Source organism: Apodemus sylvaticus, chromosome 23 (genome assembly GCF_947179515.1).
Source record: "Apodemus sylvaticus chromosome 23, mApoSyl1.1, whole genome shotgun sequence".
In the NCBI taxonomy this organism is placed as follows: domain Eukaryota; kingdom Metazoa; phylum Chordata; class Mammalia; order Rodentia; family Muridae; genus Apodemus; species Apodemus sylvaticus.
In genome coordinates this window covers 25095587-25112021 of record NC_067494.1, presented here as the reverse complement: position 1 = coordinate 25112021, position 16435 = coordinate 25095587, and the positions used below count along the sequence as shown (strand labels likewise).

At 42.0% G+C, this 16435-nt stretch overlaps 1 protein-coding gene across 8 annotated transcripts in view; it reads left to right on the top strand.

Annotated features, from left to right (window-relative positions):
• Hivep2 (HIVEP zinc finger 2) overlaps positions 1-4871 on the top strand; it is a 189590-nt gene extending 184719 nt beyond the window's left edge. For all 8 annotated transcript variants that reach the window (XM_052169382.1, XM_052169380.1, XM_052169381.1 and 5 more), the window contains one exon: positions 2361-4871. In XM_052169382.1, the coding sequence (XP_052025342.1) occupies positions 2361-3185 (825 nt within the window). In that variant the 3' untranslated portion in view covers positions 3186-4871. The remainder of the gene's footprint in view (positions 1-2360) is intronic.
• The last annotated feature ends 11564 nt before the right edge of the window (positions 4872-16435 follow it).

Here is a 16435-nt window from a genome sequence, read left to right as displayed (position 1 = left end):
TAGGTGAAGATTGTCTTCAGTAAAGCAGTCAGTGCTCAGTTTCTCCCTTGTCTGTGGGATCTTGGGTAGGTTGTTTTGCCTCATGGCTGCTTGTGTAAAGAAATCTGCATCAGCCAGGCATAATCCTTAAATAGATATTGTCTGTTCCTAAAAGAAGATGTTGCACAGCTGTAAGCATTGCAGGAATTGTCAGCTCATTTAGGATAGGGCTTTTCTCAGGTAAGGACTTCTGCTCAGTTACCTCTAACTGGTGCCAAAAGCATTAGGGCGCCTTAACTGCCATCTGATGAAGTCTTACACAGCATTTACAGGATTCTTCTTGAGACCTGGAATGGTTACATTATCCTATCTTGTGAGGTTCTGGTGATTCCAGGGATGCTAATTGGACCATTTCATCTGTGTTGCAGAACAAATCATTTGTGTGCAGCTTGGATAAGCTGTAGCCCAGGCCACGATGAATTCCAAGACATTGTAGACAGGCATGGTATAATTTTATAGTTCCTGGGCCAGACTCAAATCTAAATAGAACTGGGTGGATCCTTAATGGTAGGATCTGGCCCTTGAATATGACAGCTGAAGCATCCTTGAGATGAATTACTACAAATTTTAAGATAGCTTTCCGAAATTATTGCCGTATTTGACAAGTTTTAATCTACCTTGAGTTCTCATATAAACAAGCAGTGAGGTGCATTATTAATGAATCTTAACAATTAAAATTCTGACTAATTCACTAGAGCCAGATAGTCTAGTGATCTAAGGTATGTTCTGCTACAAAAACAAGAATAACAAGTCTTCATTTCAGGATGAAAATGTGTGCCTCCAAATTTTAAATACCTTTACTTCATTAATTCCAGGAAGACATTCATGTTATAAGTAATGCCAACAAAGAAATTGAGCCAGGATCCTCTTTGATTCCAAGCTATGAAATTGAATATAAATAATTAACTGTTAAACACACATGATATTGAGTACTTGCTTTCTTTCAAACATTGCCATTTCTATAAGATTTTGCTTTGATCTGGGACTTGACAACTCTGCACTCTGCATTTAGGATGTATTCCTGTAGGCCAGTACCCTGCACACCAAGACCTCTCACCATAGTGGTTTCTTCCATTAAATTAGTGCATAGCACAAAGGAACGTCTAACCATGGATGTTATTCCTGTAAGCCAAGCCTTGCACAGCAAAGGAACAGGTTTGTGGTTTCTCAAAACCACCCTGCCATCCTTTGTGTGAAACAGTGTTCTCTATGGCAGGAAATATTTAAAAAGCAATCTTCACCAAGATGGCGGGCACTGGCAGATAGGCCGGCCTCTTCTCAGCCCAGCAGACTCTCTGACTCAGAGCTAGAAATCTCTCCACCTTGCTTGCTAAGTTCCCATGGTTGGTTGCTGCCTCACCAGCCCTATGCTTCCAGATTCCCATGGCTTTTGGGAATGCACTTCTCGTAAACCCATGCTTTGCTGCCTTACCTTTCTCTCTGGAACCCAATTGAGTTGCTGCGTGAAGGAAAACAGCACACAAACTTAGTCTAGAATCAACAGGTAACACAATCCTTGGGCGCAGCAACTAACATCCTAATTTGTAAGCCATTCAAAGTTAAATCCTCCAGTAGTGCATCTCAGTGGATCCACCACCTGAACCGGGGGCCCTCTGCAGCCTACATTTTGGCCTCTGTGCTCATCTCCTCTCCACTAGCCCAGTCTCCTCTCCTCTTCCACCATTCCTTTCTCCGACCAGGAAGTCCCACCCACTTGCCCAGTGATTGGTTTCCTTGAAATCTTCATTCATTAGGAGAAGGCTCATATGAAGTCACCTGAATGCATGATTCACTTCTTGTCCCAGGCAGCCCCTCCTGGGAAAGAGGAATTAGCAGCAAAATACAAACAGTACAAGGGCTATCCACTACAGTTTTCTAAAAGCCCATTGCCAGCTTATTATTTCTACCAAGCCTAAGGAATTTCTTTCAGTGCAGCCTACTGCATAAATAGTTGATAATCCTGTTTCCTTCGAGTTTAAATTCCATCAATATTTACTAGTCATCCTTTGTTTTGTTATTTTCTTTGTTAGTTGTTTTCCTGGTGGATCCATTCTTTTTTACTTGCTCTGATGAAGAAATAGCCATCATGATTTTATGCCTAGTGGGAAATACACTGGTTGCTTTAGAATTTTGCTCTTGAAAAACAAAAGCCACTGTCCACAGGGGAATACCTTCATTAAAGAACTGGAAAAAAAATTAGCTAAGGAAACTATCCAATTTTGAGAAATTCTTTCTAGGGGTCAGCACAGCCTGACGGAGGGAGGCGAAAGAGAGGGAAAGAGGGAACAGATCTGAACTCTGTGCTCTGTTTTCCTTTGTAGAATCTAAGAAGAGGATTACCTCAGGTTCCTTACTTCAGTCTCTACGGAGATCAAGAAGGTGCTTATGAACATCACGGCTCCAGCCTTTTCCCTGAGGGTCCTACTGACTATGTCTTCAGTCATCTTCCACTCCACTCTCAGCAGCAAGTTCGAGCTCCTATCCCCATGGTGCCAGTTGGTGGGATCCAAATGGTTCACTCCTTGCCGCCAGTCCTTTCCGGTTTACATCCTCCACCCACTTTGCCTCTGCCCACGGAGGGCTCTGAGGAGAAGAAAGGAGCATCAGGAGAGGCTTTTACCAAGGATCCCTACACCCTTTCCAGGCGGCATGAGAAACAAGCCCCTCACGTTTTGCAGTCATCTGGTCTACCTACTTCTCCCTCCTCCCCACGGCTATTGATGAAACAGAGTACTTCAGAAGACAGCCTAAATTCCACAGAGAGAGAACAGGAGGAAAACATACAGACTTGTACAAAAGCCATCGCCTCACTCCGGATTGCAACAGAAGAGGCAGCTCTGCTTGGGGCTGACCAGCCCACATGGGTGCAAGAGTCTCCCCAGAAACCCTTGGAGAGTGCACATGTCAGCATTAGACACTTTAGCGGGCCTGAGCCAGGTCAGCCCTGTACCTCAGCAGCCCACCCTGACTTGCATGATGGTGAAAAAGACACTTTTGGTACATCACAGACTGCAGTAGCTCACCTCACGTTTTACAGCAAGAGCAGTGTGGATGAGAAGCAGGTGGACTTTCAGAGCGGCAAGGAATTATCTTTAAGCACAGAGGAAGGCCATGAACCTTCATCAGAAAAGAATCAACTCCATTGATCTGCAATGCATGGACACGTTCATTTCCACATTTCCCCCTCCCCTGTTTTGTTTTTTGTTTTTCTAGGAATAGAAGTAAATGAATTGAAAGCATGCCTGTCCTAAGTTACAGTAGTTGGCTATTATAAATACTTTTGTTATTTTGAAAATAATTAGGTAAATTAACAAGTCATCTTGAGCCTGACCAAAACAAAATTTGAAATTAACCTATTGGGTCTGGTACTTTGAAAATTGTACAGATGTTTGTGCCTTTTCTTTACTTTGCTTATATTCTTATAAGCATTTTTTTAGCAGTAATTTGTACATATTTTAGAATTTGTGTATCTGCTTTGTAATAAATGTAATCTCTTTCCTCTTTTGGACACTTGGATCTACATGATGTAAAGCAAAGCAGCATCTATATATATGTGAGGTTGCACTAAAACATATTTTTATATGATAAAAACTGAACAGCTCTTATGTACAGCTCTGATTCTGTAATACTAATATTTATTTTGTTTCATAAACTGTACATTTTTTTCTTAATGTTGTGGATTGCTTTTCTATGTGAAGCATGGATTTAACTGTTGCGTAACTAGAACGGAAATGTCCATTGTAAGCAAGATATTTAAACTAGAATATCTTATTCTGCACTTATGCATTAGTTACAAAAAAAAAAAGATAAAGAACGTATCAGTCGGTTCTTAACTTGTAAATTCTTTTTGTCTCTTGTTTGCCGGATTGACAATAACTTAAGTGCTGATTGTGATTTTAAATGGATAGTACCGTAAAGCATTAAAGTAAACAATGTGCTATTGTGAGTTTTTTCAAAGCTTTATAAATCAGTTATAAATAATATTAAAAGTATTTGGTCTTATGTGAACATGTTGATCTATATACTCATCTAAAAATATGGGAAAAACATTCCGCCCCATGTAAATATGTACAAGTGCATCACTGGTACAGTTTTCTGTTACTCGGTTGGACACGAGGTTGCCACAGACCTATGCTAGAGTGTCTTTAAAATTACAGTGAGAAAGCACATGGACTGTGTGGAGCTTGGTTATCGGCCGGCCCGGTGGCTTGGTAGGCAGTGCTGTGCACTGTCCATGGAGAAGACCTGGGCTCAGAAATCTTGGTTCTTGCTGCACAGGATAGTGACTGGGACTCAGGCTGCACGGAGGGTTCGCACTTGGACTCGAGGGTTGGGTGTGGAAGTGGGGTAGGGGGATGGAGACCTGCTCCCCACCTCTTCCCATTAGCCTGTCTGTATGGTTACAGGGTTACCATCAGCATTAGGAAATGTCACCTTACCCTTTTGTACAGGGAAAGAGTGTCACTCCTGGCTGTCTCAGGGGGAATGAAGAAGAGAAGCCTTCAAGAGAAAGCAGCTCTTGAGAGGAGGAAGTGGTTTTTTTTTTTTTTTTTGGTTTTTTTTTTGTTTTTTTTTTTGTATATAACCTTCAGAACGGTTTTTGATCAGTGTTGAAGGTGGGAAGAGCCTTTGCAGGTCGAGAAGAGTGGAGCAGAGGGAGGGGCACAGCAACATGTGCACACGCATGCACATGTATGCGCATGCGCACACACAATCTGGGTTATCTTTGTGCTATATAGTGGATTATAATTCTGTGAAACCAAGTTTGTATATTGAATTACATTAAGGAGTGTTCTTTAAAAAGAGAAATAAATATACAATTACATGCTTGAGGTGTCTAGTTCTTGTGAGTGTGTGTGTGTGTTTTACATTTCACTTCTGATTTTGTTCCTTAGAAGATTTTGATGCTCTAATTTTAATTGCTATGTTACATCCATCTTGAGGCACATCAACTGCAGACGGTCTATAACTAAGTGACAAGGTAGTTATTGGCTTCCATAGGTCATCTGATTAGCCTAGATGGCACACAGTTTCTAGAAGGCTTGAACCTGGGAAGCATGCACTCTTGTTTCCAAGGTTTTATAAAAACAACAACAAAACAAAAACTAGAAAATAAAACAACAGAAATATGCCATAAAATATCCACAGACCAGAATCTTTTTATAGTAATAAAAGTAATTAAAATGGCCATAAAATGTGGACATCTCAGTATTTTTCTTATTAGCATCTCAAGTTGGTAAGTGTATGACTTACCTGTTTTGTTTATGAGTCAGACACTCATAACTGTTTTACAAGCTTGAAGAAGGCGAACAAGGCTGACCAACCAAGAATTCCCAAATCATTTTGTTTACATAGGGAGAGTTTTGTCTTATTCCTCCAGCATGCTGTTTGAGAGATGGAGACAGAATTGGGGTAGAGAGGATTTGGGGCCTTCGCTTTTGCCCAATTCATCACCATGCTCCCTCCTTTGTTCCCAATCGGTGCTTGGGTGCCTGTGAATGAGCTGAGAAGATGATGGACATCTAGAGTGGGGGAGAATGTGTGTTTTCCAGAAGCTCACATAAGTAGTGGTGATTTCTATGTGAGCAAATGGTAGAATTAAAAACTGCACTGGGGTGTTTTTGCCATAACCAAGATTGGTAATCAGGACGGTGCTTTTGCAAGGAGGAAAAGGGAGACACCCCCACGGCCTTGGAACACAGCCTGGAAATAATACGTTGACAAACTCAACATACTTTTTCATGAGCTGCAAGGAAGCGTCATTCAGAGTGCTGGGCATACATTCTGTGTGCTGGGGATGCATTGCGGGGCAAAACAGATTCTTGACTTTCTGTCATCCGTGTTTCAAGGGGGAAGGGACGTTGGAGAGGAAAATGAAGTGGGAAAGCGCAGGTGTGATGGCCCAGGATGAGTAATGCTGTACATGCACAAAACGTGAGCACAGTGGAGCTGTTTCCGAGGGCAGCTGGCAGAGTGGAACGCGGCTAAGGCAGAGCCTGCAACAGACTCTTGTTTCCGAGTCCACTGTGTGAGTCTGGAAAGCCAAGGAAGAAAGACTGGAGCAAGAAAGTAGCCTTTGTAGGGAGTGTGTGTATGTGTGTGTGTGTGTGTGTGTGTGTGTGTGTGTGATACATACTACATACATGTATATGTAAAAATCAGAAAGGTATTGAAGGAAGGTAAGAGCAGAAATGACAGTTAATGTAAATACAGGGTGCTCATGTATGAAGTGATCAAAGCTGTAAAATTCAATTTAACAAAAGCTGGGAGCGATAGTTGGTCATCTTAGTGCTGGAGAGCTGGAGAAGGGAGGAATCCTAGGGCTCACTAGCCAGCCAAACTAGCTTGTTTGGTGAACTATCAACCTTATGAACTATCTTATGAACAACCTTATGAACTATCAACCTTAACTTTCTTTTTTTCTTTCATTATCAATTTTTATTAGATATCTTCTTTATTTACATTTCAAATGTTATTCCCTTTCCTCATTTCCCCTCCTAAACCTTCCTCCATCCCATCCTCCTTCCCCCACTCACCAACCCACCCACTCCCACTTCCCTGCCCTGGCATTCCCCTACACTGGGGCATCGAGCCTTCACAAGATGAAAGGCCTCTCCTCTCACTGATTGTCTGACAAGGCCATCCTCTGTTACATGTGCAGCTGGAGCCATGAGTCCCTCCATGTGGACCCATGGTACTCTTTGGTTGGTGGTTTAGTCCCTGGGAGCCCCCGGGGTTACTGGTTGGTACATATTGTTGTTCGTCCTATGGGGTTGCAAACTCCTTCGGCTCCTTGGTCCTTTCTCTAGCTCCTCCATTGGGGGCCCTGTGCTCAGTCCAATTGTTGGCTGAGAACATCCACCTCTGTATTGTCAGGCACTGGCAGAGTCTCTCAGGAGACAGCTATATCAGGCTCCATTCAGCAAGTGCTTGTTGGCATCCACAATAGTGTCTGGCTTTGGTAACTGTATATGGAAAGGATCCCCAGGTGGGACAGTCTCTGGATGGCCTTTCCTTCACTCTCTGCTCCACACTTTGTCTCTGTATTTCCTCCCATGGGTATTTTGTTCCCCCTTCTAAGAAGGACCAAAGTATCCACACTTTGGTCTTGAAGGACCAAAAAAAAGAAAAAAAAAAAAACAAGTTGGGCGGCACTTTAAGAATGACAGTCAAGGTTTACCTCTGGCCTGCACATGCATGTGCAGCAACATTTGTACTCACACATGTGCAAATAAGTGTATAGACACATGTGGATGTGTGTATGTATATGTATACATAACATACAAATAAGTATACATATATAATGTATATACTTTATACTTGTATATCTGTATTAAATATATACATGTATTTGTATGTGTACACACAAAAATTTAAGGAGCAACACTAAGTGATTTAATAACAGTACTTAGTTAGAAGCCTTAGTTGTTGCCTCTCAGGTTCTAGAGAAAGCTGCGAAGGTCAAATATGGCCAGAAACGCAAAGGGCATGCCTATGAATGGTAACCAAAGTTATTCATTTAGGATTGTTATCAAATATGGCTGCGTTACCACAGACAGCTTTGTTTTTTCTGGAGCTGTATGTCATCATGTAGACCAAAGTACCCACCAGTTTCTGACTGTAGAGAAACAAGCCTGCCACACTTAATACGGTAATCAACCAGGCTTGACTTTGTAGAAATACTCAGGAACATGACAGAAATGATTCTATTTTTCCTTAAGGTATAAGCTAAATATTGACCAGCAGGAAAAGTTAATCTTCAATTTTCTAAAATTCTCTGTGGGTAATCTTACATATACATACTCAGATCCATTACTTAGGTAATGCTAGGGTCACCTTCAGATGTAAACACTTTATCAGAATGAACCCAACTTGTAGATTTCCCCTATTTGTTAAGTGCTTATAAAGTATTTCAGCATCAGCAATAAACCCTAACCTGTTTCTTTTTTTTCAACCAGTATTCAAACTTTCAGGCTGGAGAGGTGGCTCAGCTGTTTAAGGGTAGGCTGACAACCAGAATTTAAACTTTGCCATCTTATGTAAGCACAAATTTCATAAATATGGTTTGATAATGAATGAAATTTCATCTCGGCACAAATAGAATGGTTAATAACAGTACTTATTGTTTCACTCATTCATTCACTTGGGGGCCCAAGTGCTCTGGGACATATATGGAGATCAGAGGCTAGAGCACAACTCACGGGAACCTGTTCCCTCTTTCCAAAGTATGGGTCCCAGGGATCGAACTTGGATCTTCAGACTTGGTGGCAAGCACCCTTGTTTGCTGAAGCAAGCACCCTTGTTTGGGTCCAAATATACAATCCCTGGAAGATACCCTTTTTATTCCATTACAAATCATGTTAAAGAATAAAACATTCCTTAAAAAAAAAAAAGACTTTTCTATAAAAATATTCAAGGGTTTGTGGGATGATGGTTGTCAGGTTCTAGCCTCCAAGGAAACATGAAAAATCTAAGCAATTTTGTGACTCATTAAGAGAGGAAATGGTACAGAAGGTCTAGTGTGACATTTCCAATGAGCGTGTGGGTGCCTGGATATCTGGGCTGGCTTTCTGAGCTCATCGTAAGAAGGCATGGCTGCAAGGGTGTGGAACCTTTTGCTCTGAGCAGTAGGTCTGCCAAAGAAAGTGGATATGGATCTCTAGGCCCGGAAGCTCTGTTCAGTTTCACAAAACGCCCTGTTCCAGGAAGTCCTGGACACCTCTCTTCTTACTAAGTGTGTCTGCCTAGAGTTGTATTCTGACTGCACGGTGTCAAGGTGTTCAAAGATAAGAATATGCATTTCTATGGCTTAAGTTTGATGGTAGTCTGTCTTACTCAGGGTTGCTATTTCTGCACAAACATCATGACCAAGGAGCAAGTTGGGGAGGAAAGGGTTTATTCAGCTTACACTCCCATGTTGCTATCGATCACCAAAGGAGGTCAGGACTGGAACTCAAGCAGGTCAGGAAGCAGGAGCTGATGCAGAGGCCACGGAAGGACATTACTTACTGGCTTGCTTCCTCTACCTTACTCATCTTGCTTTCTTATAAAACCCAAGTCTACCAGCCCAGGGATGGCACCACCCACAAGGATCCCTCCCCTCTTGATCACTAATTGAGAAAATGCCCCACAGCTGGATCTCATGGAGTCATTTCCTCAACTGAAACTTCTTTCTCTGTGATGACTCCAGCCTGTGTCAAGTTGACACACAAACCCAGCCAGTGCATAGTGCTAGGCACTGATACTCAAATTGTTATCCTCAAGACAGTTTCTTGTGTCTGTAGGGACAATTATGAGTAGAGTTCATGGTGCAAGGACCACAACACTTTGACCAGGAACAGCCCTCCACAAAAGCATTTTCAATAGTAATTTAAACTAGTAGGTACTAGCCTTGCTTCAATCAGTCATTCTCTCATTTAACAGAAACTAAGGGAAGTAATTTTATTAACCTGGCATGCCTAGTTAGTAAAAGTAAAGGCAGTCAGTTTTGGTTTGGTTTTGTTTTGTTTTTTTAAAGCATGGGAGTGTGTGCATGCTGTGTGTATGTGGTGAGAATGCCTAAGTATGCATGTAGAGACTAGGAATCAATCAGATGGAGAGGGTTCTCTTTGTTCACTTTTACATGGGCTCTGGAGTGTAAAACTAAAGACCTTTGACTTGAACAGCGGGCATCTTTACATGTTGAGCCACCTTCTGGCCCTGGGTTGTTCATTTTTCAAGCATGAGGGGCCAATAAAACCTTCAACAGTGATGAGTTCATTCCATGTCTGCACTTTCCAAACAGAAGGATACTCTTAAGCTACACATGGCTATTAAGCACTCTACCAGCATGGTGTGTAGAAGTGAGAAATTAAAAATCTTAATTTTTTTTCCAATTATATTTAGTTTAAACTTTGGCAACCACATGAGGCTAGCGGCTCCTGAACCGGACAGCCTTCTGCGGAAGCTACATGTCACCCTTGTCGAACGGTGTGACACACGTCTCTAGGTGTATTCATTCACTTGGCAAAAGCTGAGCGCTTGACATGTGTCAACTCTATTCTTGGTGCTGGGGAAAATAATGATGGGCTACAGCAAAGCAAGCATCTGTCATAGAACATGTTTCCAGCACCCAGCACTAAGTGTCCAGGTAGGAATTTGCATTATGCTGATGGTTCCCCATTCAGTTTGGACATTGGAAATCATGCTAATAGTTGAAGTACGCTCTTACACAGATATAAAACCTTCTAATGTTACAATGGGAAATATATCATATTCGCCAGACTAACGTGGGCCCTCTCGGTCTGCCCCAATATTAATGGGCATGCCCCAGTACAGGCCTCAGGGAAAAGACTGGTACTGAGATCCAACAAAGATTCAGATATGTCTACATATCTGAGTCTTGGGGGATGCGCACCTGGATGTTCCTATGTAGATATCTATTCTTTTAGGTGTAATAGGTGCTATTTACTTCTGGTAGTTCTCATCTAGCGGGAAATATAGTTAGCATTTCCCTGACCAGTAAAGTGCTGGAAGAAAAGAAACACAAGTTGTAGAGTATGATAGATAGATAGTAGAGTGGGCATTTTTACTGTGAGACGCCAATGCAGCTTGATCTGACTCTGGAACCAGCCATTCTGTAGCATGTTTCTTTGACGTGGATTTTTACCTGCAAGCAAGGAACAAAGGAAGCTCCACATTTATTAATTCATCCCTCCATTCAAATGTACCTACCGACTCTATCATGTGTTCCATTTAGCGGTTAAGTCAACAATATGGGATGGGGGACAAGAGATGGCAAGGATGGCATCACAAGGCTTTAGTAAGGGAATCATTGTTGTAAAGCCGGCATGGCTATGAGACAAGTCTGTCTGAAGGAGGCAAGGGGACTTCCCCATCTCCCTGAAGGTGCCAGGGAGGAGCAAGATTTCTAGGGATGTGAAGATAGTTACCAGGTGTGGCAAACATGAACAAGACAACAAGCCCAGGGAAGCCCCTAGAATGATCACGTTACAAGAGAGAACAGAACATGTGCGGTGTGGGGCACAATAAGACAAATTTTAGCCGGAAGTTAAGGCTGAGATGAGAGGTGGCCTAACTGTGAGCTCTCCCTGTCACTTGTCAGTTGTGTCAGTTGTGTCAGTTGTGTCTCAGATGTACAGTCGGACTTGATTTACATGTTAATCTGTGCAAGTTGCATATATGATTTTGCTTATAAATCCTATGTCAATATAAGGAATATGAATGCAAAAACTAAAGTTTATAGTTATATCTATTAAGTTAATTTATTGGAAAGACATAATAAGAAGAGCTAGGTAGAAAGCTGCCATTGTTGTTGTACATATAGAATATATGAATAAAAGTTGAAGTGATACTGATTCTGCCCACCAAGTGATTTACTTTAAATAGAGTGTGGTTGGAACTTAGGGATCTGGACAGCAGGACTACAGCTCCCTGACTGCCTGGCTGAGTCCAACAGAAAGGAAGGCGAGTACAGATGTGCTCTGTGTGGAGCAAGACAGTAAGCGTATGCAGAAGTCAAAAGGCTTTAAGTGTTATGCATCCATTTTTGTATTTATTTTGCTTCTCAGGCCAGGAGATGATTTGTCCCATTCTTTCAAGAGTCTCTAAAGTCTAGGACAGCAGAAGCAAGCCACAGCCAACAACAAAGTAGTCACAAAGCAAAGGCAAAGTGCATAGTCATTTGGGTCTCTCTCAAGGTTTGGGTCCAGTCTAAATAGATTTCATGTACGAAAATAACATCTCTGTCTTACCTTCCTGGACAATAACAGTAACAAAACAAAAGTGAAAATTGGGAGGGAAATTCCGCAGTGAATGCTCGCTAGCAGTTTTATCCTTAACCAGCCTAGGACTCTGTGTTAATCATCTCCCGGGGCTGGAGATGGGAAGGAGAGATTAACCAGCTGCACCTTAATTTTAAAATGAAATCATTGCCACAGAAACCTCCTTTTTACATTCCTTAACCATGAGCGAGGCCTCAAAATTAAAATAACTATTCTAAAGCCAACCAGTTACCATAAACACCAACATAAACAAGGCCTCTGTGAAGGAAAGGATAGTGAGAACCAGCAGGAGTGTTATTCCAGAATGCTAAAAAATTTATCGATTTTCAAATTTACCCCAAGAATGCTCCCTCGAGTGAGTCTGCCCCCCAAACCCCCCACCTCTAAGCCATCTAACATTTTGGGTCTCTCCATTCACACTAAGCCTACTGGTATCCTTTCTTTTTCAGCATACTTTTGTAAACACAACCTTTGTGGTTTCCTTGGTTGTTTTAAATCAAATATCAACAATCTCTCCAGAAGAGAGATACTGAAGACAGTACGATGAGGTCACAGCTGTGCCTTCCAAATCTTCCTTTTTAATCTCTTTCCCCTCAAAAGCTACCAGCTTCCAGATGTTTGGGTCTACAGTTCTAGAGATGTACCTGATAAGGTGACAAATAGAGTCAGCGAGTCTCTTGGGAATACTCCTAAGGTGTGACTCATGGGCCTGTGCTCTTTAGAATAACACACAAGGCCATCGCCCTTGATTCTACTGGATGTTATTTCTTTTGCTTACGTTGACTGCCTAGTGGCTTTTCAAGGGGTATCTGTTCAAAGTAGAACCTCTCTGGTTCTTAGCTTTGTGGCCATCTGCCATTTGTAGATAACTGAAGAACATAACTTTTGGCTATTTTTTTAAATATCTATGTGCTTTAAAAGTTTTCTTTTTATTTCAGCTAAAACTTCTTGATGAAACCTGAACATGCCCACAGCATTACTCCCCCACCCCCTACCCCCTACCCCCCCACCCTCACCCCAGCTACCATTTTAATCTTTTAAAATGTGCTTCATGATCTTGACCTGAACAAACACCAATATTTATTTACCAAAATTTGACTTTATGGTGTCATGCCTAGGAATGTCCATTAGGAATAGGTGTGAGTCCCCTGACTGAAATCCTCATTCTTTCTTTGTTCAGGAAGAGCTTTGGCGTTCATTCCCATACTCCCCTAACCTTCTTCAGGTAATACTTTTTTCCAACATTTACACTATGTTCTTTTATGCTTTTAACTTGATATCTGCCCAGGGATGATAACTGGAAGCAGAAGGACGGTATCAGCCACTTTCTTTCTCTCTGGTAGCCATCAATGATCAAACTTGATGTCTTTCTCTAGAACAGTGTCTCTCAACCTAATGGTGGGGCCCTTTAATATAGCTCCTCATGCTGTGGTGATCCCCAACCATAAAATTATTTCATTTTCACTTCATAACTGTAATTTTGCTTGTTATTAACCATAATATAAATATCTGATATGCAGAATATTTGATAAGTAACCACAAAAGAGTTCATGACTCAGAGTTGAGAACCACCGATCAAGAGGGAACATTGTGTGATGTCATCTGAGCAGAGCTTTGGAACTAGATGCTGTGGATTCAAACCTAAGCTCTGATACATCATAACTGGTGGTCTTGACACAAAAGAATGTTCTCTACTAGAACAAATGACCCAGACATCAATGGCTTGGTCCACAACTGTGTGTTACCCACGCAAAAATAGTGTTCTGGGTCAGCAAGCATTGTGAGAATCAATATGAACCATCAACTAGATGGGATTTCCAATCACCCTGGAAACATACATCTAGGTGTATCTGTAAAGGTGTTTGCAGGTTTATGAGAGGAGGAATGTAGTTTGCATCATTGAATTGCGATCATGGACTAAATTGGGAAAAATCAAACTGGGTACCAGCATTCATCTCTCCCTGCTTCCAGACTGCTAACATCATGTGACTAGCTCTCTTATGTTCCTATCTTTCCTTTATACCACAGTGGACTGTTTCCCTTCTACTGTAAGCTAAAATAAACCCTCCTTCTTAAGTTGTTTTCATAGGTATCTTTTGTCACAACAAGGAAAAGAGTTAATTTCTTACCCTTAAGTGATGATTTGCCCCACTGAATATTTTATTTATGTAACCAATAGGCCATGAATTGGTTTACAGTTTTGTGGACTGGGTCACCCTATGGATCACTGTTAGACCTAGAACTTGCTTTGTAGACCAGGCTGACCTTGAAGTCACAGACATCTATCTCCCAAGCACTTGGATTAAAAGTATGTGCCACCATGTCCAGCCCACCACTTTTTCATATTTTAAAATGTCAGAGTTTAGATAGAAGGCAAGTAGACACGTTGCTAATATTATTTTAATTCTACCTTTGGCTTTTCAAAAAAACTAAGCTACTTAATAATTTGAAATTTTACACTAAATCTTTTAATTCTTTGGAGACCCATAGTCTATCCACCTCATACTCTCCTCTCTTCATGGGAAGTGGTTAGGGTTCAGATCCAGCTTCATGGCAGACAGGTTTAGTTTTATAGAAAACACAAAATAGCACATGATATGTCTCCTGAGCCAGGACCCATGTATCACATATTAATTTTAGCATGTTCTGATAGCCAGAATTTAGCCAGACCCAACCAATGCCAAGGGAGGCTGGGAAATAGAGCCCAATGTAATGCCAAGGAGCAAAGATGAAATGATGAAGGAGTAGTTAGCTAGTCTTTGCCATGGGAGATCCATTGTCCACTCTGTCTCCTTTTGAACCCACATGAGATAGGTCTAATAAGTAGGATTTTAAAGAGAGTGGAAAAAGTTGTGTGTGTAGAGCACTTATCACAGCAAGATAGTGCATGCATGGTGTGTGTGTGTATGTGTATGTTTTCAATGATTTCTGACTGCTGTCAACTAGACAGGCAGACACCGGCATCACTCACTCGTCCTCTTCATGGTCAATCACAGCGTTCCATTATTGTGTCACCTAACACCTTTCAAATCTAGCCTACACCACTCCCCTTTGTTGTCATTTTGTGGTCAAGAAGCACATCAATGGGAAGGGGACTTCTTTCCGTTGGCTCACAATTTGAGAATGCAAACACCAAAGTAGAGGAGTCATGGTACTAGGGTGGTCTGCTGATGTGGCAGCAAGAGTATGAGGGAGGGTCCTTGCTCCTATCTTGGTGGATCAGAAAACCAACGTTGGACAAGAAACAGGCCATACTATAAACCTGAAGCTTCCTCTCCACCTTCCATGAGACGCTACCACCCACAGGCTCTATAACCTCCCCAAAAGAGTGCCACCAATTGGAGGCCAAGCAGTCAATCAGCAGAGCCTGTGGAGAACATGGTGTCTCCAGATCATAGCCCAGCACCCTCTCTCTCTGGTCCCTGCCATAATTCAGGTGTAGTAAGGTGAATAGACCTTCAAGAGATGCTGCTGGACATTGTTACCACAGATCCTAAAAAGAAAGGACCTCGTGCTATCCCATGAGGTCTCTACAGGTATCAAGGATGGTTATAAGGCAAAGGGAATGGGTGAGGGGAGGGGAGGGGAGCGTGGGCAATCGCTGTAGTGGACTTTTTGGTGGTGCAGTGTGTCAGGCAGGTTGAATAGGCTTAGAGTTAGTTAGTGTGAATAAACTCACCAGGCTCTGAGGCATGAGGGATGATGGTGTTACTCTGGTACCCCTGCCCAGAGGTAATGAATGCATGCAGAGAATTGTCTGCTAGGTATGTGAGGCAGCTAGAGAGCTGAAGTAAAGTATTTGGTCTACATTCAGAAATGCATGCTAGCAGGTCTTGGCTGGCTGTCTTCAGGAATTAGCAGACTAGAGGTGGAACACAATTCCCTCCTTGAGTCAACATGGTCTGGGATTTCAGATGACTCCAAATGAGTATAGACATACCATATAGAAGATACCACTATCTACCTCTTGACTGGGCATCTTCTAAGAGCCTTCTTATCTCTCTTAGCCTTTAGGAATAAGCCTTCTCTCCTAGGAGCAGAACACCCTTTTGAGGTCCAGTATTTGACTGTACCTCTAGTTAGCTTCAAACTTTCTAAGTTTTCCCAGTGCCCTCGGCATGGAGTTTTGGTAAAGACCAGGATCCTACAGGGACTGCAGAGCCTTTTCCTATCTCTACACTGTTCTACCGCTCTAGTTGAAGAAACCTGATTCTTCTGGCAGGATTGGGATTACAGACCCAGGTTGGTCCCTGTGTTCTCCCTGTGGCTCTCTCCTCCTCTATTCACACTTGGGGCACATTTCAGCCTGAGCTCACTTCCTCTGCCATCTTTCACAACTCTTGTCTCGATACTGTGCCATCACTGCTCAGGGGTTAAGGAATGAAGCTGAGAAGCAATCACGGTCTGGCAGTGTGAGTTCCAATGCCTGCTCCTCATTTCTGATGGGTTTTGAACAGGTCCTTTTGTGTTCCTAAAATTAATTTCATTTCACAAGGCATAGGGATGACATTAAGAATTATTCTCTTTGACTTGCTATTAGAATTCTGTAAGATGATAGATAACCTTTAACAGCTTCTAAATGCTGTGTCAAACTTTTGAATTCTCTTGTCACA